The 27,556-nt window shown below is 34.5% G+C and overlaps 2 protein-coding genes across 9 annotated transcripts in view; one reads left to right on the top strand and one right to left on the bottom strand.

Moving 5' to 3' along the window:
• Positions 1–2,628: 2,628 nt before the first annotated feature.
• The window catches only part of LOC136043738 (orphan steroid hormone receptor 2-like), a 302,790-nt gene continuing 277,862 nt past the window's right edge, over positions 2,629–27,556 (bottom strand). For all 8 annotated transcript variants that reach the window (XM_065728658.1, XM_065728656.1, XM_065728659.1 and 5 more), the window contains one exon: positions 2,629–6,767. In XM_065728658.1, the coding sequence (XP_065584730.1) occupies positions 6,679–6,767 (89 nt within the window). In that variant the 3' untranslated portion in view covers positions 2,629–6,678. The remainder of the gene's footprint in view (positions 6,768–27,556) is intronic.
• The window catches only part of LOC136043737 (orphan steroid hormone receptor 2-like), a 97,265-nt gene continuing 88,983 nt past the window's right edge, over positions 19,275–27,556 (top strand). The window contains exon 1 of the mRNA XM_065728647.1: positions 19,275–19,399. The gene's annotated coding sequence lies outside the window, so the exon portion shown is untranslated. The remainder of the gene's footprint in view (positions 19,400–27,556) is intronic.

The raw sequence follows: 27,556 nt of genomic DNA, 5'->3' as shown, positions 1-27,556 counted from the left end.
GTTATAAAAAAAGTAAAATAAAAAAACGACACAAAAAACATATTAAAATCATTTAATATTCGAACTGTGGGCTAGAATTTTTCTGTGTCCCCTTGCCAGTAATTTTTTTATATGTCTTTACACAAGCCAGGTCATCTTGTTTTCAATTCTTTCACAAATTCAGATAAGACTCTAAAGACTAAATTAGGAGCTATATTTACATGGTGTAGGGTGATAGGTCTTTTGATAAGCTGACATTACCTGACATAAAGGTTTAAAGAAAACTGCGAATATTATCTTTAATAAAAAAAACTGATTGTTTATTAAGATAATGTAAAAATAAATTACATTTAGACCCAAAAAAAAGACAAAGTAAAAAGAACAAAAGAAATAGAAAAAAAAATATGAAAAACGTGCTAGTATTTACTATGTCTAAAAAAATTACGTTCTTTCCCTCCCTTGCTGTAAAGATTGCATTTGGCTTAAAGAAACAAAATCAATTTCAAAGATAAATTTGAGATCCCCCCCACAAATATCCCTCTGCTGAAATATCTACCATGAAAAATTCTTCCAATATGTCAAATTGAGAAGACAATGGGAAATTAAGAAAAATAAAAATAATGAAGAAAATAAAGGATTTTGGAAAATTCCACCTATAATCGAATATATATGAAGAATATATGGTATAAAATGAAAGATTTTCTGAGAACAAATTTTAGATAAGGAGCATCTCGGGCCAATAGTAAACAAAACTCTCAAAAAAGAGTTTTAATAACAATTAATACATCGAACGATTTAGGTCTTTGTGGTAATTCTAAATATAAAAGGTTCGTTAAGTTTAGTGGTACACATCAAACGCTACAAGCCTGAGAATTTTGCCTGATTTTTGAAAACTGGGTAAAACAGCCGCAAGCTGTTTTATCATTATCAAACAGTTCATGGTAGCGAACTGTAGTAAGGACCGACCCAGCTCAATAGTAACCGAAACTCTAAAAAATGAGATTTTGATACCAATAGTTACATCAAAATAATCGTATTTTAATGCTGATATTAAATCTATAAATTTCATCAAGTTTAGTATTACCTATCAAAAGTTAGGAGCCTGAGAAAATTTGCCTTATTTTAGAAAATAGGGAGAACACCCCCTAAAAGTCATAGAATCTTAACAAAATCACATTCACCGTATCAGAGAACCCCACTGTATAAGTTTCAAGCTCCTATCTTGAAACTTATACAGGCAGCTAGGCCCCCTCCCACGCTCAATTTTCCCCAATGTCACCAGATCAAAATTCTGAGATAACCATTTTATTCACCATAGTCGAAAAACCCAATAGCTATATCTTTGGGGACACCTTACTCCCCCACAGTCCCTGTGGGTGGGGCTACAAGTTACAAACTTTGACCAGTGTTTACATATAGTACTGGTTATTGGGAAGTGTACATATGTTTTCAGGGGATTTTTTTGGTTGGGGGGGGAATTTGAGGGGGGTTATGTGGAAGGATCTTTCTATGGAGGAATTTGCCATGGGAGAAGAGAATTTCAATGAAAGGAGCGCAGGATTTTCTAGCAATATTTTAAAAAACAATGAAAAAATAAATAAGAAAAGTTTTTTCAACTGAAAGTAAGAAGCAGCATTAAAACATAAAATGAACAGAAATTATTACGCATATGAGGGGTTCACCTCCTCGTAATACCTCGCTCTTTACGCTAAAGTATTTTTAGTAATTTCAACTATTTATTCTACGGCCTTTGTGATTCAGGGGTCATTCTTAAGGAATTGGGACAAAATTTAAGCTTTAGTGTAAAGAGCGAGGCATTGACGAGGGGGTGAACCCCCTCATATACGTAATAAAAACATACGAATATAGAAGTTCGTTACGTAAGTTAATTCGTAAGTTACGTATATTTTTTACTAAGTAAAACGTTCGTAAACAATTAAAATTTCTAGTTGCCTTTTTAAGTAATGAAAAAACTGGAGTGCAGCTAGGCCTCCTCCCCCGCTCCTTTTTTCTCGAAATCTTCCGATTAAAACCATGAGAAAGCCATTTAGCCAAAAAAAATATGTAAATTTCGTTTTAATTATTTATGTGCGGAGAGCCAAAATCAAAACATGCATTAATTCAAAAACGTTCAGAAATTAAATAAAAAACAAGTTTTGAAACGTGTTTTAAACTTTCAGAAGTTCTTGGAATATTCGATTAATTAACTCCTAGACAATGAGTGAACTGGTCTGAAGGCTCCAGATTCACCCTAATTTGTTGCTACTTTTTGGTTTATGTCATAAAAAAAGTAAATAAAAATAATTTTTAAGAGGTTTTGGTGCCCTGGGGTTATTCATTGTTCTGAATTCAGTGTACATGTTGCTCCCCGTTCTATTTTTGGTATTTTGTGTATGGCAAAGAAGCATCGAAATTCCATTATTAATGCAAACTACTTATTGCCTTTGAAACAGTTGTTAAAACACTTTAAACATTTAGGAAATTTATATTTAGAAAATGTAAAATATAAAATTTAGACTATTTAGGGAACGCTGTGTTTTACCCTGTTTTTTTTTTTTGCAGTTCTCCAATTTGTTAATTCAGTTTCTATTAGAATGGTTTCCCAGAGTACCCAGATTACCCCCTATTAACTCAATTATCTATGAAAAATAATGAAATGTTCATATTTATTGCACATATCATCTTATAACATCAATAAACACAACTTTTACAAAAATAAATTACTGCACAACAACTTAATAATATCTAAAACCCTGTAGTAAAATAAAATAACAACCAACATTTCGTATAGCATATAATTTCGCTGTAATTATATAAACCTACAATAAAAAAATAAAACAAAATCCCTCTTTCTCGTGATTGTTCAGTGACCCAATTAGAAATTATTAGGATAAACGCGTGCATTTGCAGAAGAAGTAATTTTAAACGCTCCCATTGAAATATTTCTATATTTCAACAATTATTAAAAAATTATTAAAAATTAAATTATTAATTAAAAACTATTAAATAATTAAACAAAATTATTAGGATAAACGCGTGCATTTGTAGAAGAAGTATTTTCAAACGTTCCCATTGAAATATTTCTATCCATAGCGCATGAACTAAGATTTAATCTTCTTCTTAAGTTGTAGGTTAATTTTATCAGACAAAATCAGTTTGTAATTTGGCTTATAAAGTTAGGTTCTGCCAGGAGTCACTCTGTCACTTTGGTATTTCACGACACCCGATTAAAAAATCTTTTATTGGCGCATATTCCTCTCGCTTCTGTTTTGGACTATAGTTGAAAAAATTTCTTACAGCAGAAAAAATATGTTTAAAATTAAATAAAGTTTAAGGAAGCTTAAGGTGAGTTTGTACTTAAATTCAGTTTTAAATCAACTTTTTATTAATTCAATTATATGTTAAATTTAATCTTAAATCAAAAATTAAGCTTAGGGACGGATGTTTAAGTTTAATTGAGTTTGAATTAAGTTTCTTTTTTATTTGAATTTAATTTTGAATATGGACTTTTTGATTAATTTAATTTTAAATATGAATTGATTTTTAAATTAGTTTGATTATAAATTAACTTTTAAATCCAGATTCAATTTCTTTTAAACGAAAAATCATATTTAAAAGCGAACGCTTCCTGTTCATACACTGTTAAAACAGGAATTTGGCTATCTTTGGGGCGACCAAAGAGAAAGAGAAATAACGCAATACATCACAAAAATGCAATTCAAGTAAAAATTTTAAATACAGAATTATAGGATAAATATCTTCTTTTCCTTTATTTTCCGTTCCTTTTTTCTCTTTTTTTGTTTTCTTCAAGACGGGCAATAGAAAAACCTGTCGTTACAAAAACAGATACTTATGAATGATTTTTTTTTCGATACGTGATTTAACGTCACAATTGCACTGCAGAAACGGCAAAAATGAAATGGCAAGACATTGTTTTGAAAAGCTTGTACCAAATCTAATTTGTTTCTTACTGTTTCCTACTAATGTTATCTCTTAGTACGATTTTTCAGATTCATTTTACAAATGGAAAAAATACTGTTCCAAGCTTCCATCTTAGCAAATTCCAAATTTTTTTCAATCTTCCAAAAATTATGCCTTAAACCGTAGCTCTGATTGCTTAATCAAAATTTTACAATTGAAAGCTGATTTCAATTCGATGGGATACAAATTGTTCACTGGAAAATGTACAAAGTACTTATGAACGGGACACATAATTAGCGCTGGAGTCACACCTAATTTAGAATCTAACATCAAGTTTAACTATATCAATGCCCAGGCTCGACGCTCGAGGCTAAAAGGGGGATTAAAACTAGCTTAGACAGTGTATACATTACAAATTCCAAACAAAATCCTAGAAATGAAGCAGAAATTTTACAAGTCATTGTTAGAGTTATCACTAACTTAAAATTTTGTTTACTCGTAGAACTGATAAATATTATTTTGAACACAAGAAAAATCCTTTAAAAACCAAACAATACAACAAATTATTTAGTAAAATTGCAAATAGTCAGTGAACAATATTATCTCAGTGTGTTTTCCTAAGACTAACGGATTTTCCATGAGATAGAGGGGGGGGGACGTCTTTTTACCTAATATTCAGGCGATTTCCTTTTTTGGGGGGAGGGGTACTACCCATCTTGTGTGTATCTCGAATGAAGTACCTATGTAATACCCCTTTATTTGACACAGGCATTTGCAAAAATAATAAGAATAAAAAAGGCGTTTTTTTTAAGAGGATTCGATGCTTTAAACATTGCTTTGTTTACGAGTTTTGTCAACCTCGGCTGACTGTCTCAAATGCGAAGGGCCCCTTAGCAAATTCACCCAGGGGACTACTAGTCATTGGAACCTGTTGATATTTTGTGATTTGATTATGGAATTTGATAGAAAAGACAATGGAATTATGTCGTCAAACTTTTCACTCAAACTGGGTTGCACCACAGAAAATTTGAAAAGCTCTCAAATTGATCAAATGACATTGCTTTTGAGGTGCTTTTGGGTATTTTCCTAGCGGGTATAAAAGAACGTTAAAACTAAATTTATATTTTCTAATAATATAAGTTATTCTAAAACTGAATATATCTATCTTCAGCACAAAACAAAAGAAGTTACATGGTTTTTCTAAGATTTCAGGGAAAGTAGATGGTAACTTTCAGTTTTATACTGTTTATTCGGATAGCTTATCCAAGTTCTACAAGTTATGGTAAGACAGCCCATTTAATTCTAAATAGTTTGACTACACAAATTAAAAAAGTTTATAATGGACGAGATAGGCTGGTTCTTTATGGTATCGCTGGACACATTTTTATTGTTTCTGTTGGCAAATTTGAACATTTTCTGTTGAGTCACCAGTAGTTCATTAATGTGGACTATGACATATAATGCATATTATATGTATGTTTGTACCTACAATGAAACTTTTAAGCGTGAATTAAGGGAAATAAAATCATATTAATAGATCAGAAAAATAATTCAAGTTTGTTTATAAAGTGTTAAACTTCCTATTTTATAGCCTTAAATTGAACAGACATGTATTTTTGCTACTATGGTATATTCATGTTACATTATTGAAGACGACAATTCTTGGAATAAGACTGCCTATTCACCAGCTTTAATTGTGGGGGAAGGGAGAGGAGAATTGATCCCCTAGGTGTTATTCACCCTCCGTAGAGATTTTGAGGAATAATGTTTTGGAATTTCCATTAAAAAAAAAACGAACAAAATACCATCCCCCTTAGATTTTAATAATTATTCCCCTCCCCTTGACAAAAAAATATACAAATTACAAATTGGCACCATTTTGCCCATGAAAAGACAGTTCACCCAAAAGCTAGGCCACAAACAACTGGATCAAACCATGTCTCGTTCTTTTAGTGTAACCTTTCATTGCAGATTAGCTACAAAATCCTCAACAGATTGTACAGATACAAGCTGTTAAAGCACTTGTTAAGTTACAGACTTGTACCTTAACAGTTTATTCTATATTCCCTTTTGCTGCCACAAAAGATTTATTCATAAAAACGAAGTAATCCAACACACAAAACAATAAATGGCGAAAATTTTGATATCTTTAGAATGGCTGACCGTTCCATCAAAACCTTCAGCCCTTTTTTTCACTTTCCTTAAGACAAGCACAATACTTCGTCAGCGTTTACGCCAGCAATATTACGTCACGTGATTTGAGTTACCCTCCCTTTCACCCTACCCTACCTTTCACCTTACCCTACCTTTGAGCAATGCTTAATGCTTTTTAACCGTCTCTTTTTAACGATAGAAGAAACAGAATATGCAGTGAAATCAGGTTCAAACACTATTCTATTATTTTTTTTATCCATTAAGTCCAATTAGTTTATAGTGACGCACGAAAAGACTGCAAGATTTTTCTTTCCTTTTGAGTTTAACTCTTCGTTTCACTTCAAACTGTGCTATTGATCAAAATTCTCAGAAAAACATCTTTGAAGACTTTCTGCAAAGTGCATTTGATATTCAGTTTCTATCCAGTTTCATTCCTGCAGACACAGTTTTTCTTCCATCAAATTTCTTTTTTTCTATTGCATAAGTTTTACTAAAGATATTGACAAATTCACTTCAAATCATACTGCGCCACTAATCACAACTATTTCCACTATTTCTACAAACTATGATCACAATTATTCCCAAGTTCCTTCTGCATCAAATATTCCTTTCCTTGTGCAGATTTTATATTGTGTTTGGTGATATAGGATCTTCACAATATAGTTCAACTTTTACAGGTGGAGGTGTTGCAGACGAAGCACTAGAGGACAATCCTGAAAAATGAATGATCATGTCAACATCACGGTAGGGTATAATATAAGTAAGTTCTTAGACAACACTGAATAGTATAAAACGTTGTCCTTCACAGCTTTTGCTTTCTACCTATATCCAAATAAGTCTTAAGATTCTCTAACTATCAGTATCAACACCTGTGTCTTCTTTTATCTCTGTCTATATCATTGTCTTTATCCTTATTTCCATCCATCTCTATTTATACCCCCATATCTATGCGCATTTACATCTATGCATCCCTCTATCTCTCTGTATATACCTTTTTATCTTTATCTCTCTCTCTCTCTCTCTCTCTCTCTTTCAACCAACAATGTTCCGATGCCTATGACCTTTGAAATATCTAAACTATGCATAGGCATAATCATCGTTTTATTCTTTAGTTTTGAGTCATAGGGTGACAAATCAGCTATTTCAGTTGAATTAAGAAGTTATGTCGTGAATTCAATTCCTCCTTCCTGTTCATCCTTTAGAGACGCTAAAATAACAAGCTCCTTTTCACATTGTAATTTCTGAAACATCGAAGTTACACTATAAAATAATTATCGTGTTATTCCTAGTTTTATGTCACATTTTCGTTAGCAATTAGCAATAGCACAATGAATTTGGCTGTTTTTTGTTCAGTGCCTTTTTCTTTCATTATTTAGAGTCACTCCCCATCTTGTGTAGCTTTACACACGTCATAAGATGATAAAAACCAATTCCTCCTTCCTGTTTATCCTTCATATAAATAAAAAAATAAAAAATCCAAAGTATGCAGATTTTTTATGGGGGGGGGGGAGATTACGTGAGAGGATATTTCATTGAGAAAAGGGAGCTTTTCACGAAAGGAGAGTCTAATTTCTAGGCAATATTTAAAAACAACTTAGCTACTTTTTTAGCTACTTTGGCAATATTTAAAAACCACTGCTACTTTTATTATTCCTACTACTGCTACTAAACAATTTCTACTTCAATGGCAACAGCGTTTTAAGACTTAAAGTATTAAGATGAAAAGGGCGTCAAAAGGGGGTCAAAAAAGCATACATCAGCAATGCTTTTGGAATGGCCTACGGTGTCAAGGTGAAACTTCCGGGGTATCATGAAAGCGATGATCAACTGACGAGAAGGCAAGATGGACATGCTACTCCTGCTAATAATATTGTTGTTACTACTGTTACTGCTACAACTAATGCAACATTAACGCTGCAACTACTTCTCCTACTACCACCACTACTACAGTGATACTAGTAATATTAAGGCTAAAGGCCTTTTTTCGCGTCAACCAAAGAGACTGTTTGAGCTCAACCACTCGGTGTGGTTGAGCTCAACCGCTGTTTTTGCGTGAAACAGTGACAAACCAGGTTGTCATGAAAAGTGATTTTGCGTGAAACAATTGACTGGTTGAACTCTAATTTAACCAGAACTGTCATTGTTTTTAACCGTAGGGTTCTACCATTCATAATTGTTGGTTGACCTTTTCAGGCGTAGATTTCGAAAAGAAGAATTCGTAGGCTATAAATAAGTCTATAAAATAAGAATTATAAGCTGACAAATAGAATTCTAGCCACGTAAAAGTAAGGTTTAATTTTGTTTTTTTTTCGTATTAGGGCTATTTGGATAAATGTTGGGTTATATCCTGCAATTTTATTCACATAGGCCTTAAGACAGGAAGTCAAGAGTTTGAATATGCTTTTGAAAACTTATGTAGATACTTGGAAATCTTTGTTTCATCCTTTTGATGCCCTAGGCTTGACCTTAGCTTGGTAATTTGGCTTCAGAGATAAAACCTTGATGAAGCAAGACCCTAGTGGTTATAAAGCATTGTTAATCCAATTACTATTCTTACTAGATGCTTCAAGACGTGTTGCATCTTCGTCAGAACTCTTTACATTTCAGCCTTACCCTATAGGGCCATGGATAAATTTTCAGGTCAAACTCTAGTTTGGCTACTGTTTGCTATCTTAGAAATGGGTTAAGTCAGGAAAATAGAACTTCCAGTAATGAATCCAAAGCAAAAAATACGTAAAATTCTAGTTTAGCTAATTTTCATTATCTTGGAAAGGGAATAGGTTACAAGAATGAAACTCAGTAATTAATCCAGGGTCAAAAACACTCTGGGAAGGTACTGCCAGGCTTCTATGTCAACCCTTTTCTGATTTCTAAGTCTTAGATAATTGCTTACTCAAAAGGTCTATACCTATACTATTGAAATTTTGACAAATCAAGATTTACGTTAATTTTTAATTATCAGTTTCTTTTACTCTGGCTTTAGCTCTTAAAATGCAATTCCTTTTATTTGAGTAGCATTTTAAGCCATATCAATATTTTTTTTTCAAAATTTAGGAAATGTCTGCATATCTTTAAAACCTTATAAAGTGGATTGAGGAAAGCTGTGAAACAGTTTCTTTGTACTCCATGTAAGCAGACCTTCCCTGAACATACTTTAGCCTTTAGACCCATCCCTGAAAGTTTTTTTTCAATCTCACCCCCTGGTGCTCTTTTACACATTGTATAAATTGTGAAGAAATGCCTGCCCCCTTGCTAAAAGTCTTAGAAGTATCTTATATCAAAATACACCTGATACAGTTTAATTTTTTAGAGATGACACAGAATAGCATTAAAGCTGAGTATTTGCTTTGCAAGAAATGTGTCCCTTCTGTTGTAAAGCATTTTGGATAGACACTAATCTAACCATAGGCGTATTGCTGTTGCAAATGGTTTTGCTTAAAATGGTTTGGAAAACAAATAGCAAATGTAAATTTGCTTTTTTATCATTATTTAAGACTAGAATATCACAAAGCTATGCAATCACATTGCTTGTTGTATCTTAAGTAAATACAATCCCTGATGGAGTTTTGTTGATACCTGTCTTAAAATTAATTTGTCTAAATAAAATATATTGTTTATGGGACATGCAATATCTTCGGTTTAGTTTAATGGTTTAATGGAAACCCAAGCAAGCACCATCTGCATTCCAACAAAATACTGTATCATGTTGCATATACAAGAAAACCTTGGATGTCGCCATGTGCAAGCAATAATATAAGCAAGCAAATAATTATAAGCACGGGCATGCACGTTAATAAGCAGAGCTTCAAGCACAGCAAGTCAATATTCTGCATCCTCCTTCTTTTGTTGATAACATCAAAGGTTGAGCCTGGTGGGTGGCTTCGTAATTCGCCCAGAACGCGTGGTGCCACGTAGCGGCTGTCTTGGTCGTTGGGTTAGGTGCGAAGGGGATCGTGAAGGAGACTCTGCAGTGGCAGTATCTGCTAGTGGTGTAGCAAATCTTTCGGCGGGTGTAGTTGTAGCACGAGGTGGCGTTGGGAAATTTGTGGGACTTGAGGGGACGCTATGTGGATGTTCAATTCCTATTTGGGCTCGAGGAGATACGTGGGATTGATCTCCAGGTATACTGGGTTCCGGGGACGTTGCTTCAAATTGCGGCTCGGTGGACATACTTTGGTTTCTCTCTCTGATCTGTCGCCTGTTCCGTCTGTAGACCTTTCCATTCTCTGTTTGAAGAATGTAGGATCGTGGCGTATTTTCGTATTTTTCCAGTATCAGTGCTTTCTGCCACTTAGCATTGTGGTCAAGCTTCACCCACACAGTCTGATCCTTGACCAGTGGTTTTAGGTCCCTTGAGTGTCTATTATACGACTCCGTTTGTAATTTCTGTTGTCTTTCTCTGGCTTGTTGGAAAGATGAGGGTGGGATGACCTTGGAATTTAAGTGTCTGGGAAGAACGGGTAAGACGGATCTGAGTTGTCGGCTCATCAGCAACTGTGCTGGTGAGGCTAGCCCATCGACTGGTGTGTTACGGTACTCCAGCATGGCTAAGTACGGATCGGACTGGTGTTCTACGGCTTTGGACATGATCCTTTTTGCCGTCTGTACCGTATTTTCGCTAAATCCATTTGACTGTGGGTAGTTTGGGCTTGACGTTTTGTGGTCAATGCTCCATTTGTCAATAAAATCTCTGAATTCCTTCGACGAAAACTGAGTCCCGTTGTCTGACGTCAGTGTTTTCGGGATTCCGTGTCTGGCGAAGTGGGCTTTCAGTTTGGTGATCACTTGCTGTGACGTGCTTGTTGTTAGCTTATCGACTTCTATGAACCTGCTGTAATAGTCAGCAGTGACTAAATACTGAACTCCCATGAATTCGAAAATATCCGTTCCAACATGTTCATATGGATGTGTGGGGATTTCAGATGTCATCATACTCTCTTTGGCTTGGTTTTGTGCCATAGTACAACAAGTACTGCAGCTGCCAATCATGTTCTCAATATCTTTTGTAATGTTTGGCCAGAACATTACCATCCTGGCTCGTTCTTTGGTTTTGACCATTCCTAGATGGGAAGCATGTAGTTGGTTTAAAATGTCATTCTGCAGTGTTTCTGGGATTATGATTCTGTCGCCCTTCAGAATCACGCCATCCATGTATGTTAGTTCATCTCTGTGATTCCAAAACTTGAGTATTGCAGTGTTGCATTCATGGCGATGATCGGGCCATCCCTCAGCAATGGTCTTGACCAGCACTTGTAGGTTCTGGTCAATCCTTGTTTGCTCTATGATTTGTTGGATTTTGTTGTCGCGAATTGGGACAGATCTGAGAAAGCTGAGTACTGCAAATTCGGAGTCATGCTGTGTGTCTGGATCTGTTTCGGGCAAGTGTAATCTAGAAAGGGCATCTGCAACCGGAATCTCGGAGCCTGGGCGATATATGACTTGTATGTCATAGTTCTGAACTGCTATCATCATTCTTTGAAGTCGTGGTGGAGCCTTGGATATGGGCTTCTTAAGTATTGACTCAAGAGGCTTGTGGTCGGTGGTTACAGTGGTTGTTCTACCGTATATGTATTGGCGGAAGTGTTTGCAAGCGTATGTTACGGCTAGCATTTCTTTCTCAATTTGCGAATACCGTTTTTCTGCTCCGCTGAGGGACCGGGATCCAAAGGCAACTGTTTTGTTGTCGACGACTAGTTGGGCCCCTAGCCCATGTTGAGAGGCGTCCACTATGACTTCTACGTTTCTGCTCTTATGGTAAAAGTATGAGAGGTTTTTACAGATTGATGCTTGGATTTGCTTCCTCGCATTCTCATGCTGGGTTGTCCAGTCGTAAGTTTTGGATTTAGACAGTTCACGGAGAGGGTGGTTTAGAGTGGAGAGGTTTGGGATGTATCTTGCTAAATAATTGTACATGCCTAGGAGCACCTGTAGCTGTTCGTGTGATTCTGGTGCTGGCATGTTCGCAATTGCCTTTGTCTTCTCTGGATCTGCTTTGATCCCTTCAGTGGTCAGCAAGTGCCCAGAGTATGGAATGCTTAGAGCATCAAAAATACATTTATCTCGGTTGAACCTTACTCCCTTTTCTCTGGCTCGCTGTAATACCAGCCTCAACTTAGCATCATGATCTTCTGTATTTGCTGCTGTTCCAGCAATGTCATCTATTATGAGTCCAATGTCGAGTCCTTCAAAGACTCCCTCCATCTTCCGTTGGAACTCGTCCTGTGCTGATTTGACTCCAAATGGGTATCGCTTCCAGCGATATCTACCAAATGTAGTGCTAAAGGTGGTTAGGAGGGATGACTCCTCATCTAGTTCCATGGACCAGTATCCTTGTCTTGCGTCCAGTTTAAAAAATGTATAAGATCCTGAACATTTTGCTGCTATATCATCAAACGATGGTACTGGGTGGTAAGGACGCTGCACCCATTTGTTTAGGTCGACAGGATCTAAACAAATCCTAAGGGATCCATTTGGTTTTTGGACGACTAATATTGAGTTTACCCATTCAGTTGGTGTAGTTGTCTTCTCAATGATGCCCATGACTTCAAGGCGATCAAGTTCTTCTTTGAGTTTTTCTTGTAGGGCGAATGGAACTCTTTTTGGTGGTTGTACTGTTGGTACAGCTCCTTCTTTCAACTGGATTTTACACTTCCCTGGGAGTTTTCCTACACCTTCAAAAACATCATCATATTCCTCCAGTATTCTGGCCGTTTCGGGTTTCATTGAGGTTGCAGGTTCGTTCTGTACATTCAGAATGAATTTGATCAATTTCATATTCTGACTTGTCTTTCTGCTAAGGATTGGCTTGTGGTCAGTGTTGACCACATGAAACTGGTGAACCTGTTTCTCACCTTCCTTGTAGCAGATGCATAGATCTACAAACCCCAAAACCTGTAATCTTTCTCCGGAGTAGCTTGTTAGAATGTCTTTTGTTGGTTGCAAACGAGGTTTAGGTACCATGCTATTATAGTCGCTGACCGGAAGAACATTTGCTTCAGCTCCTGTGTCTATTTTGAAGACTAAGTCTAGTTTCTGGTCAACAATTCTTATTACAGCATCTGGCCCATCTGTATGTTTCACTGGCATGCTGTTGACAGTATCAATCATGAACTCACTTGCACTTGTTCCTGCTTCTTGTTGGCTTATTTCATTCACACCTTTGCTTTTACATACTTTGGCAAAGTGATTCAGTTTGTTGCATTTTGAGCATGTTTTGCCCCTGGCTGGGCAGTTATGATTCTTGGTATAAGGTGCACCACAGAAATAGCATTCCTTGTTGTTGTACTGTTTCTTCAGGGCATCTATCTCTTGTTTCACTGAAGTCTTATTAGCAGCTGTCATTTGCGCTTGGGTTTCCTGTACTGATTTGATGGCACGGCAAATCTCTATTGCTCTGGCAAGGGTTAATGTCCCTCCTTACTTAGCAATTTCTCTCTAATCCTGTCACTCTTAACTCCAAAGACAAGACGATCTCTTATCAGGTAATCTCTGCTGGTACCAAAGTCACAGTCATTAGCAATTAACTTGAGGTCGGTCACATATTGTTCAATGTTTTCGTTACCTTGGTCTCGCTTGTGGAAAGTAAATCTTGTCACTATGGGGTTTGATATGGGTTCAACATGGGCTCCAAATTTATTAAGGTACGTTTGAACCCTGTTTGTTTCGGCATCTGTTAGAGTCCATGTGCTGAAAATGTCTCTTCCTTTATCACCAACCCATATCAATAGATACGAACACTGGACAGCCTGGGATTTGCCTTCCAGTGGTCCGGAGAACATTAATTCACAGTGTTGTCTGAACCTTTTCCAGGCTGATTTTAGGTTCGTCGATGACCAGTCCAAGGACGGATGTGGTGTGCTGTCCATGTTTACTGTTTTACTTCTGACACCATGCAATATCTTCGGTTTAGTTTAATGGTTTAATGGAAACCCAAGCAAGCACCATCTGCATTCCAACAAAATACTGTATCATGTTGCATATACAAGAAAACCTTGGATGTCGCCATGTGCAAGCAATAATATAAGCAAGCAAATAATTATAAGCACGGGCATGCACGTTAATAAGCAGAGCTTCAAGCACAGCAAGTCAATATTCTGCAGGACAGTAGAGAAAAGCAACAACCATGAATTGAGTTTTTTTCAATATTTCTTTTTTCAAATAATAGTTCTCTGGTCACATTTGTGTTCCTTGCTAAGTTGTTGGCACTCTGGTTTGGGAATCCTTTGTCCAAGGGGTACAGGTTTAATTCCTGGCATTGCTAGTGTATTGGGTTTTTACCAGCTAAGTATTCACCATGCTAGTTTGCATCTTAAGTAAAGCAATCCCTGCTGGAGCTTTGTTGACACCTGCCTTACAATAACTTGTCTAAGTAAAATACAATGTGTATTGAAGATTAGTGAAAATGGCTGTAAATCCATCTTGTTTTTTTTTCAATATTTTTTTTTTAATAGTTGTTCTACTCTGGTTGTAATAATGTTCTTGGCTAAGTGGAAAGCACTCTTAGTAAGAAATCCTTTGTCCATGGGGTACAGGTTTGATTCCTAGTATTGCCTGTTTATTTGTTTTAAATGGGGGTCAGTGATGTTAGACAGATCTAAACCAGCTTTAAATAGGCAAATGAAGAAATATGCAAAAGGTAAGCAGGGAGGGTGTACAAAAGCACAAGATTTCTGGCCCCCAGTCCTTAATTGCAATTCTTGGCCAAAGGGTCACAAAGTGGAAATTAGCACTGCCAGTTTAGACCTTGATGTGTCAGTGCTGCCATACTTACTTACTTGCATATTGGTGTTGAGTTTGCCCACATTTTATCTTCATTACTATCTAAAATCATTTAGACATTCAGCAAACTGTCTCAAAGCACAATTAGTATTGAATAGTTTTTGGGCCTTACTGACTTTCCCTTTATAGCAAAGGTTTATTGTTGTGTATAATGTAGATATTTTAAAGTAATCAATCATTAACAAGTCCCTTTTAATTTTATCAAGTTTTTGAGTAATAAACCTTTTTAATTACCTTAAAATATTTATTCAGGTCCTTTACTATTGGCTGCCCTTTATATTACAATAATGATTGAAATATATTGTGGTAACTAAAAATTTGGATAATCCAACCTATTTTACCATCTTAAGGTTGTTTACAAAGGTGTATGAAATATTTAAGTACTGACTTAGCTACAGAAAACTTCTAGATATAATAAAATGTAAGCAAGATGGCTCTTACTTTGACCATATCTATGGAAGCACTAATGAGAGAGTGGGTCATTTGATGCATTTGTAGGATTGAGTGAGATGAGAAATGAAGTGTAGGTTTGATGAGAGATGGCTGGTGAATGTGATGAGGGATGAATGTTTTGCAAGATTTTAAAATTTTGGACAATTTCTCATGTTGACAGTAGAGTGCAGAAGTAAAATTTTGTAATTTTTGTTTCTTTGTTTCTGTTATGTTAGACAATGTTGAATATTCTAAAGTGAAGTTTCTTTTTTGTTTGGAATTGTGATGGCCCTAGGGCTTTAGTGCAATACAAATTACTAATGTTTATTCACTTTCTTTAAACAAACACAGGGTCTATGTCTCCTAGCTTTAACAAAGTCAAATGTAATTTTAAGACCAGGGATTTCAAAGTAGGTCAAATGAACTTCTGGTAAAAATGAGCAATTTATGAAACATCTAGATTAAAAAAAAGTCTTTTAGACAACAAAGAAGACAATTGAATAAAGAAAAGTACCTTATATCATAATTGTTGTGCACCCTTAAGATAGAGATGAACAAAGCTTCAATTAAGATTCTGTTTTGTTTAAACAGACAGAAGGGACAAACCTCCAAGCTTTGACAATTACAATCTCACTTTGTGGCTCCTATCTTTTCACAGGGGACTTTCTTTGGATTTTTTCTATCCAACTAAAACTGAAAAGGACAGCATGATATACAAGTGACCTTCCAATTACCCTACATAGCAAGAGAAAATCATTAAGTTAGGCTATGCTTTTTCTCAATCCCCCTCCCAGTGTGCAGAAATATGGCTCAAATTTCATATTTTACATGCATTTAACCTCCTGTCACCTGTTTTCTAGTTATTGTTTGTCACATTTGTTTAATTTACAGCTACATGGGATGAAGTTAGAGAGACAGATTGACAAAACAAATGGAAAATAGGAAATTTCAGCAATACATTTTTATATTGGGAGGATTGAGGGGTAAAGTAGAGCAAAGTTGAATATAAAATGTGTTACCAGCTATTATTCTAAAAATTATGAAGCATGAATTTTTTTTTTATTATGTTTCTTTCTCTTCAGGTCCTTCTCTAGGGCTTTACCAAATCAAACATTCTATGCCCAGAAAAATTAGCAACAAGGTATAGTCTATATACAAAGGCTTATGTTATTTAACTATGAATATGGAATTTATATGGCAATCAGGAACTGGATACAGGCTAAAGCAAGTAAAAAAGAAAGAAAAAAACTTCCCTAGTTAGCTCAGGAGACTTTTAATAGATTACTCTTCAGATAATTGCCTATGATACATAATTTAAATATTTACCCCTGTACAGTAGGGCGTTAAAACAATCTATCACAATGTAAGATACAGCACATTTAGATATGATGCTGATTTACAAATTCCAGAATTCTTTGTTGTAGTTTTCATAATTTTGTTGATAAAGTTTTATATATTCATCATATTTTATTTTATGTCATTAACATTAGCCAAACTAAACTTCTCAATAGAACTTGAATGTGGTGGCTATAATGCACAAGTACTGCAAAAATCTTACAACACATTATGTGTTATGGTAACTGTTCAGTGAGAAAAAAAACTATTTTCCTAGTTTAGCTTAATTTGTTATATTTTTGTGCTTATCAGATATATTTTGTTAATTTTAGGCAGCTGCCCCCCCTCAAAAAATTCTTAAACATTTGCTGGTTTATACTTAACTAGTATTCTACTGAAAACAAAAATTAATATATATTTTGTATTGAAGAAATGTAAAGTCCTACAGATTTTTTTTTTATTAAGATTAAGCAGTTTGCTATTTTCTTTGGTTAGGCTAAGCCTGTAATAGTGCTTTATTGTCAAGAGTCAAAATTTGTAGGGATTGCAAAGGCTAGCCTGAAAAATATGTTATTACAAATTATTAGGTTAAACTTCTGTTTGGTAGAATTCTAGTTTAGATAAATTTGTATTATCTTGAAAAAGGTTTAGGTTAGGAAAATGAAACTTTTAGGGATGGGTCTAGAGACTAAACTATATCATGGGAAAGTATTTTGGAGCATCTAACTCTACTCTTTCTCTCTCTTAAAAATGTTTGCCTTAAATTACCTTAAATCACATTGTCTAATGGAATAAGGATTAAATCCTGTAGAATTGCTGGTTAGTGATGATGACAGTTGGAAATCTCAATATTTGGTCTGCACCCTTAAAAATGCTTGTGTTATGAAAGTGAAACCCTTGCAAAATAAATCTTCTACTTAAATGACAAGAAAAAAGCGTTTTTATTGTCATAACTTTGCTCAATTTCAATTTATGAAGTTTCCAAGATTTGGAAACTTTCAGGATATACATTTCCCTATATTTAAATATGAAACACTGATATGGCTTAAAATTCTACTCAAATAACAAGAATTGCATTTTCAGAGCTAAAACCAGAGAAACAGAAACTGCTTGCTGAAAATTAAGGTAAGATGTTGTTTTACCAAAATTTTAATAGTTACAGACCAGTCCAGAATGCAAAATTCCCAGATTTAAAAACAGAAGAGGGTTATCACATAAGCTTAGCAATAGCTTCTCAGAGTATGTTTTTAGCTATGGATTAATCACTGAAAGTTTCATTCACCTAACATAACCCCAATCAACGATAGCAAAAAGTAGCTAAACTGGAATTTGACTGGAAATTTAATCTATAGCCTGGTAGGCTAGTAGAATTCCAAATCAAAACAAAAAGAAGTCAAACTAGAATTTTATCCTCTGTTTAGGGTAGCTCAACAAAGCTAAAGTCTTATCATTTAGGACTTTTTTATAGATAATTTCGCTTTTACAGTATAAATACAACATTTTCCAATATATTACCTGAACAATTTAACCAAAGATTCCACTAATTCAGACCCTTCCTATCTCTTCAAATATACCAGAGAGTATGCTAGATCATTTTTCAATTCTCTCTGACCTCAAACTAATGTGAAATATGTCAAATCCGGAGGAAATTAAGCCAGTGCTAAATCATTTAATTATAATAGAATGACACTCTTAACACTATACGGATGTTTTATGTTTGAAATTTTTTGCCCAAACCGACAAGTAAAAAGAGTGTTTTCGCGAACCAGTTTTGTTTGAGCTTAACCATATGTAATTTTTTCCGTTTTTGCGTTAAACATACAAGCTGGTTAATCCAAAGCTGTCATTGGTTAAACCAGCTGGTTGACGCGAAAAAAGGCCTTAAGCCTGATAAAGTAAAACCTGAGATAATATTGATAGCAAAGTCAAACTAACAAAAGACACTATGTGCATTTAGATTGTCACAAGAGCGTATCTCAATAATTGTATTTGTGCATTAAGTTGAAAACTTTCAGAGAAGTCTTAAAAGGGAATATCAATTGACCAAGATATATTATGTGCAAACTACTACTAATACTACTATTACTGCTTTATTTGCTAGTTCTACTACTATTAATATTGCTCCAACTACTACTTCTTTTACAAATACATATAAAGCTGAGAGTATTAAGATTAAAATTTCAAGAAGTTTACGAATATACAGGATATCAAAACGACACACCGACGATATCATATCAATGGCTAATTGTAATAAGTTTAGTACGAATACCACTGCTGTAATTACTTTAACAATTATATCTATAGGTATGGAAGCGAATTTACGCTATACTGAAAAAAATTATAATGTTTTCACTTTTATAACTTTAATAAATAAAATATTACTAAGATTTTAAGGATTCAATATCAACATCTGTAAGCTAAACTGACAATGCATATTATTTTTTCAGTAAAGTGCCAATTATCTTCGGGCATAGAGGTTTATTGTGAGCCCTACTCATATTAATTTCAGCTCGTTTTGAGTTTAGCTAGGTTATTTATTTTAATTTCTGTTCGTTTTAGATTCCAATTATTTTCTGGTTTTTGGTTTAATGGAAATCTTTACTTGTCTTCGAAAAATTTATTTTGTTGAAATTTTTTTTTAATTAATATGAGAGATAACGCTGTGACTTCGAGCGGAAAAATTTAAATTATTTTAGTCTGGATAATGAAGAAGACAAAACTAAAAACTTTTTTAAATGTCTTGATTTTTTCCCAAAAACTTTTGATCCATGTAAAAAGCAGTCAGCTTCAGGAGGAACTGGTAATTATATTTTTGATTAATAGTTGACCACTAACATTGTTAAACTTAGGCCAGCATAATTGGCTTGTAGTTTGGCTAGGCCTATTATCAGTCTAGGGTATTGTACTTCATGGCGTGATGTTGTATTCAATGTTAGTTGCTATTAAACTCAGCTTCTTCTATCCTCAGTATTTTTTATGGTTTAAGGGATTATATATAGGCTACAACAGGTCAGAGGTAATGGCCTAGGCTATTCTTGTCTACAAGCTCCTCTAAAGACAACATTATAGTAATAAAGTTCTTATTGTAAATAATTCCTTGTTTTGCAGGATTTATCCAGAAAGAGAGTGAACTAATCAGAACCTTACTAGTGTACATTAGAGTAATGTTTATATTAATGGACTATTTAGGTGGCTAAGAAACAAACTTCAGGGGGCCAAAAAACTAAGGTCAATGTTGATATTACCTGAACAACTGTTTTGGGTCATGAAACTATTATTAGTAAATGCATTTTGACTTTTTGAACATCTTTGCTCTCTTACAAAACTACCGCAAACTCATTGTAAAGTTATCATATATTTGCACATTAAGGGGGGAGGGGGTAAAGCATAGCATATATTATATACAGCAATGGTTAGTTTACATATTTAATATATGCTATGCTTTACCCCCACCCCCCTAATGTGCAAATATATAGCCCAAATTTGTTTCTAAACTATTACATATTTGCAATTTCAAATATCCAATCAACAAAAATGGAAATGATTGCAATTCTATATGTGTAAATACAGGAATAATAACTAAATTAATAACATTATTATTAACAATTAATAACTCCATAATGGTGAGTTTGCAGCAGTTTTGCAAGAGAGAAAAGATATTCAGAAATTCAAAATACATCTATTAACAATAGTTTCATGACCCAAAACAATTATTCAGGTAATATCAACAATGAACAAAACTGGATTCAAGATACAATTTTGGCTATAGTAGTAAGTTTGAAATCCCCCCCCCCCCTAATAGGCCTATGCAAATATATAACATGGATTGGTATTTATACATACATATATATATATATATATATATATATATATATATATATATATATATATATATATATATATATATACTAGCTGTTGGGGTGGCGCTTCGTGCCACCCCAACACCTAGTTGGTGGGGCGCTTCACGCCCCCCCAAGCCCCCCCGCGCACGTAAGTTGTTACACGCCATATTAGTTACGCGCCATTGTAGTTGTGTCCCTGTGTCCCACCTGTGAATATAGATAGATTTATATATGTGTTTCAAACTATGTAAAAATTGCAAATATACAACATTCTTGGCTTTCCCATTGTCTGTCCATATACAAAGCCGTATGTACTAATAATGACGTCATATGCAAACGCTCATTTTACAAACAAACAAACATGCATACACACAACTCGTTTTTATATAGATAGATAGATACAATACAAATTAACTACGTAAAACTTGTGAATATACAACAGTCTTTGCTGTCCCATTGTCTGTGCGTATAAATAGATTGTCAGGTTTACCGACCCTCAAAGATGCAACATACAATTGTACATTGGTAAAGCAATCTGTATTAAGATCTATACCACATTTTTCTAGTGATTGCCCTTGAGCTTTGTTGATGGTGGTTGCAAATGCTAATCGAATTGGGAATTGCAATCTTTTAAATTGAAAAAGCAGATCCGTTGGAATCATGGGAATGCAAGGAATAAGAACAGCCTCACCCTCATAAGGCCCTGTCAAGATTGTGGCCTCTATTAGGTTTTCCATTGTTTTTTTTTTACGGCAAGTCGCGTGCCATTGCAAAGCTTTGGCGGGTTGATATTTCTTAAAAGTATTATTGGTATGCCTATTTTTAGTTGTAGCACGTGTGGTGGAAACCCTGAAGGATCTATGGAATTTAAAAATTCAAATGGATAATTAACCGCTTCATTTGGTTCCAAAATACAAATTAACTGCATAAAACTTGTGAATATACAACATTCTTCGCTGTCCAATTGTCGCTGCATATAAATAGATTGTCAGGTTTACCAACCCTTGAACATGCAACGTACAATTGTCCATGGGAAAAACAATCAGTATTAAGATCAATACCACATTTTTCTAATGATTGACCTTGAGCTTTGTTAATGGTGATTGCAAATGCTAATCGAATTGGGAATTGCAATCTTTTAAATTGAAAAGGCAGATCTGTTGGAATCATGGGAATGCGAGGAATAAGAACAGCCTCACCCTCAAAAGGCCCTGTCAAGATTGTGGCCTCTATTAGGTTTTCCATTGTTTTTTTTTACGGCAAGTTGAGTGCCATTGCAAAGCTTTGGTGGGTTTATATTTCTTAAAAGTATTATTGGTACGCCTATTTTTAGTTGTAGCACACGTAGTGGAAACCCTGAAAGATCTATGGAATTTAAAAATTCAGATGGATAATTAACTGCTTCATTTGGTTCCAAAACTGTGTTAACTGACTTGTAAAGGACTGTCTGGTCTCGAATCTTGGTCAAAACAATATTGTTGATTTCGTGGATGTCTATATTTTTGGGTGCGAGAATCGCTCTTTCACTTAGCCATTTATTATTTTTATAATTTTTTAGAATATTCGGAAATACTTTTTCAATCAATTCATTTTTGGACGTCACTAAATTACAGAAATCAGCAGGTAGTTGTATACGTCCTGAAATTGAGTCTACTGGGAGCTTTCCGTTTCCCATTGCCAGCAATTGATCTGAAAATGTTTGACCAGAGTCATTGTTTTGCAATCGGACACGCATATTTGTAGTTAATTTTAATGTTTTTACATGTGCCCATAAATTAGAATTTTTCAGGCAAGCATTCATTTCGTCTGCAGGAGTTGATCTAGGTATTATAGGTAATGTTTTTACGTGTGCCCATAAATTAGAATTTTTCAGGCAAGCATTCATTTCGTCTGCAGGAGTTGATCTAGGTATTATAGGTAATGTTTGCCTGAAATCTCCCGCAAGCAATATTAATGTGCTGCCAAAGGGTTTCGACTTCCCTCGCAAATCTTTCAAGCATTGATCCAGAGCCTCGAAAGATTTTTTGTGTGCCATTGTGCACTCATCCCAAATAATAAGTTTGCATTGCTGCAATACTTTACCCATCCCACATGATTTGGAAATATTGCACGTGGGAGTTTCTGTAGAATGCAAGTTCAGAGGCAATTTCAAAGCGGAATGAGCAGTTCTTCCACCAGGCAGCAATGTTGCGGCTATTCCGGACGACGCAATTGCCAACGCTATATCATTTTTTGATCGAATTGATGCCAGAATCAGTTTTATCACAAACGTTTTACCAGTACCTCCTGGCGCATCCAAAAAGAAAATTTCTCCAACTTTGTTATCGACACAATGCATTATCATATCATAAATGTCTTTTTGTTCCGACGTTAACTTGGAAATGTTATTTTTTACATACGACAATAGATCACTCGTACTGTAACTTTGTTCACGATCCAATTCTACACATGTCGAAACAGCAGCAATACGGTTAGGTGAAGGCATTCCCAAATCCTGAAGAGGTTTGTTTGCCATACTTACGCACAAATCTTCTATAACAACTATAGTGTAGTTATAAATTTCGGATGTAAAATCAAAAGTCATATCTGACGTCTCTAACTGTTTTCGATGGAGTATATCTTCGGACATTTTTGACTTATATTTTTCCCATAACTCTGTAGGAGCTGATGGAGAGCAAGTTGTTAAAATGATGCCAAACAATGCACGAATTTGACTTGGGGTTGACGTCACCGTCAAAGCAAAAATGACGACAACTAATTTCATGACGTCAGCCGACACAGAAACATGACGTCACCTGATCCACAGATCCACAGACAGACAACTTATTTTTATATATATAGATATAGATATATATATATATATATATATATATATATATATATATATATATATATATATATATATATACATATATATATATATATATATATATATATATATATATAATATATATATATATATATATAGACATGAGTAAACTAAAAGAAAGAAGAGGAAACATTCCTCTGTTGATGCAGGGATGCTGATATTTTTAATGTATGTTTTTGTTTCTTTCCCATCATTTTTGTAGAAGGAAACTAATGTGTATTTTTTTCTTTACAAAAACAAACAAACAATAAAACAAAAATAGAAATAGAAAAAAGGGTGATTTTCAGCCTGTAGAAAAAGCAAAAAGGCAAAAATATAAGTTTTGGCAATGAACTCCATGAAGCCATTCTCAGTGCTAAAAACAACTAACTTTTTGAAGTAAACATTAATAAAGCAGAAGAAACACTGAATCAAACAAACAAAAAACCAAGCCTATATAAATGAACAATTTTTCACAGATTAGATTGAGTAAGGATTCACTCCCTAGAAACTAAATAAGCTTTATTTATAAGTTTTATTTAGATCAAGTGTAATCTTGCCCATCAAAAGTTACAAGCCTGCAAAAATTGGCCTTATTTTCAAAAAAAAGGGAGAAACCCCCCAAAAGTGATAGAATATTAAGCAACATTACAGCATCAGATTCAGCATATCAGAGAACCCTACTGTAGGTGTTTCAAGCTTCTATCTGCAAAAATGTGGAATTTTGTATTATTTGCTAGAAGAAAGATCCCAAATGTGTGTGTGTGTTTTTTCTTTTTCCAGGTGTGATCATATCAACCCAGTAATCCTAGAATATCGCAAGAGGGCTCATTTTAATGGAAATTAAAAGCTGTAATTCCCTTTTTAAGTGACCAATAAAATTTTAGGGCAACTAGACCCCCTCCCACGCTCATTTTTTTCCTAAAGCTTCCAGATCAAAATTTTGATGTAACGATTCTGTTCAGCATAGTCGAAAAACCTAATAACTATGTCTTTGAGGACACCTTTATCCCTCACAGTCCCTGGGGCGAGGGCTGCAAGTTATGAACTGACACTATTGCACATCAAGGAAAGCCCTTGCACTTGAAAGTTATGAAATAGGTATTGATTATCAATCCAAAACTTCGAGTGTCTGTTAAGAACCCTGCACTTTATATATTCGGCATTCCTCATTTGAAAAGTTCTTGCTATGTCATGTATGCCATTTTACTATTTGGAAAAGGTTAGGAAAGACTTTAAGATCAATATTTTCCTGAAATAGGTCCTTGCTTTCACCTCTTAGCTTCCTAAGTTGAAATTGATTAATATCAAGATCTTTTTTATTCTTAAAATCGTCTGTAAAGTCCTTAGGAACTGCTATATTAAGTGGGTGTAGAGAAAAATGAACAACCAATTCAAATTTTGTACTATTTGTCAGTTTCTCAAGAATAGCACCATCTGATATTTCAGGTGACATATCAATACTGACTGCTCTTTCAGCCAAACAAGTTTCAAGGATCTCATTAGGTCTTCTAAGGAATATAATAAGTATGCACCTATTGTCCTATAAAGACTGTTGTTCTCTTTTAACCATAGTAGTGCTTCATGCACTTTTCTCAAATCAATTAATGCTGTCCTTACATTCTTACTGTAAGTTGGTTGACCATTAACAAGAATTACAAAACTGTCAATGTTTAGTAGTTTTTTGGGTTTAATGTCTGCATGGTCTTACACATCAATAGGTAAGTACACTATTCTGCCTTTAAGAGTGTTGGTAAGTTCTGTTCTAGGTCTCTTCAAAGCAGTTAGTTGTTAGCAGTTATGTGAGAGGATCTGTTTTACTGCTGATGATGAACACTGTATATGTGTTCAAAATTTCCAGTTAAATAATTTTATATCTGCTCACTGTCAATGAAAATGTTTCATCCCTATTTTAAACTGTTTTACTTTCGAGAGGAACTTTCCATGGAGGAATATATTTTGGGGGAAGAGAATTTCCATGAAGGGGACACTGGATTTTCCAGCGTTATTTAATAAAAAAACAACAAGAAATTTAAAAAAAGTTTTTTGAACTGAAAGTAAGGAGCAACGTTAGAATTGAAAACAAACACAAATTATTATGTATATGAGGGGGCTCGTCCCCTCCTCAATCCCCTCGCGCTTTATGCTAAAGTATTTTTAGTAATTTCAAAACAGGTATTTATTCTAATTAAATAGCCTCTGTGATTCAGGGGTCATTCTTAAAGAATTGGAACCAATTTCCAATCAAAGTATTGACAAGAGGGCGAACCCCCTCATATACATAATAAAAGTATATGAATATAGAAGTTCGTTATGTAAGTTCATTTGTAAGTTACGTATATTTATTACTATTAAAAATTGTTTGTAAATATAATTTCAGGTTCTAGTGGCCTTTTTGAGTAATCTAAAAAATTGTTGGGCAACTAGGCCCCCTTCCCGGCCTTTTTTTTCTCTCAAAATCGTCCAATAAAAACACTGAGAAAGCCATTTAGCCAAAAAATTAAAATTAATGTGGACTTTTCGTTTGTGAGCCAAAATCGAAACCTGCCTTAATTATAAACAGTTCAGAAATTAAATAAAAAAGCAAGTTTTTTTTAACTGAAAGTAAGGAACAACATTAAAAGATAAAGCGAAAAGAAATTATTACATATACAAGAGAGTTCATCCCCTCCTGAATACCTCGCTCTTTATGCTAAAGTATTTTTAGTTATTTCAAAAGAGCTATTTATTCTAATTAAACTGCCTATATGATTCAGGGGCAAAAGAATTAGAACAAAATTTGAACTTTAGTGTAAAGAGCGAGGTATTGAGATATGAAGAGCGAGGGGGCGAACCCCCGTATATATATATAATAAAAATATATGATTATAGAAGTTCGTTATGTAAGTTAATTTGTAAGTTATGTATAATCATTATTAATAAAAACGTTCGTAAATAAAATTAAAACTTTTAGTGGCCTTTTTAAGTAACCAAAAAATTGGATGGCGACTAGGCCTCTTTTCCCAACCCTTTTTTCTCAAAATCGTCTGATCAAAACTCTGAAAAAGCCATTTAGCCAAAAAAAGTAAAACTAATATGCAAATTTCATGTTAATTATTCATGTACAGTGAGCCAAAATCAAAACCTGTATTAATTCAAAAACGTTCAGAAATTAAATAAAGAAAAAAGTTTTTTTTTAACTGAAAGTAAGGAGCGACATTAAAACTTAAAACAAACAGAAATTATTCCGTGCATGAAAAGGGCTGTCTCCTCCTCAACGCCCTGCTCTTTATGCTAAAGTTTGACTCTTTCTCACAACTCTACTTTTTAAGACAATAAAAAACTTATCGTAAAGAGCGGGGCGTTGAGGAGGGGGCAGCCCCTTTCATGTACGGAATAATTTATGTTCGTTTTGAGTTTAATGTTGCTCCTTTCTTTCATTTAAAATAACTTGTTTTTTTATTTAATCGGTTAAAGAATGAAGTTCCGAATCTTTCATTCAATCTTCCTTGTATTTGTTAGATATTAGATTAAATTGTTGAAATTTACTGCTGAAATACATTAGGAACCATGTCAAAGAAGCTTGCTGGAACTATTTGACTGGCTGTTGGAACAACCAATGAGAACTTGTTTACTTAGAACTTAGTTTTTCCTGGGCCATCTGTGGAACGCATGGTATCAAAACAGTAAACTCTATATTTTCAATAGTGCAACTCTATTCTTCTTTAATATTCTATAGCAAACACTAATCAATTGACAGGAAGATCAGATTTACCCTATTCTAAAAAATATTGTGAATATTTGTAGTGGGCTGTCTACTCATCCATTAGTTTGGCAAGGTGGATTAATGCATTTTTATTGTCGATACAAATAAGTATTTATGACTGTTTGAAGTTAGTTTTTAGGATTTTCGGTAACCATTTTTTATTGGCAGAAACTAGGATCAAGGTGTCACTTTAAAGGCTAGAATTTGTGATAAATACAATGAGTGTAGAGGATGGTTGGAAACCTGCAAATAAGATTAGAACATTGGAAGCTACAATGATGACATTGGTCAAATATGGTTCTGAGGCATGGGTGCTCCAGAAAACAGAGGAAGATTTGCTAGATGTTACCTGAGAAATCGCTTACATATTGTTTTGCGTACCCAAATAAATGACCATATTTCAAACAGTAAGCTGTAGGGAAAAGTGTGTTTCAATCCCCCTTTCTATGCCTATTATGAGATGAAAGTTAACATGGCTAGGGGACGTTCTGTAGATGAAGGATGACAGATTGCCAAAGATTG

Source organism: Artemia franciscana, unplaced genomic scaffold (assembly GCF_032884065.1).
Source record: "Artemia franciscana unplaced genomic scaffold, ASM3288406v1 Scaffold_898, whole genome shotgun sequence".
Lineage (NCBI taxonomy): Eukaryota > Metazoa > Arthropoda > Branchiopoda > Anostraca > Artemiidae > Artemia > Artemia franciscana.
Note: the sequence above shows the minus strand (reverse complement) of the source record. Positions and strands in the feature narration are given on the sequence as shown.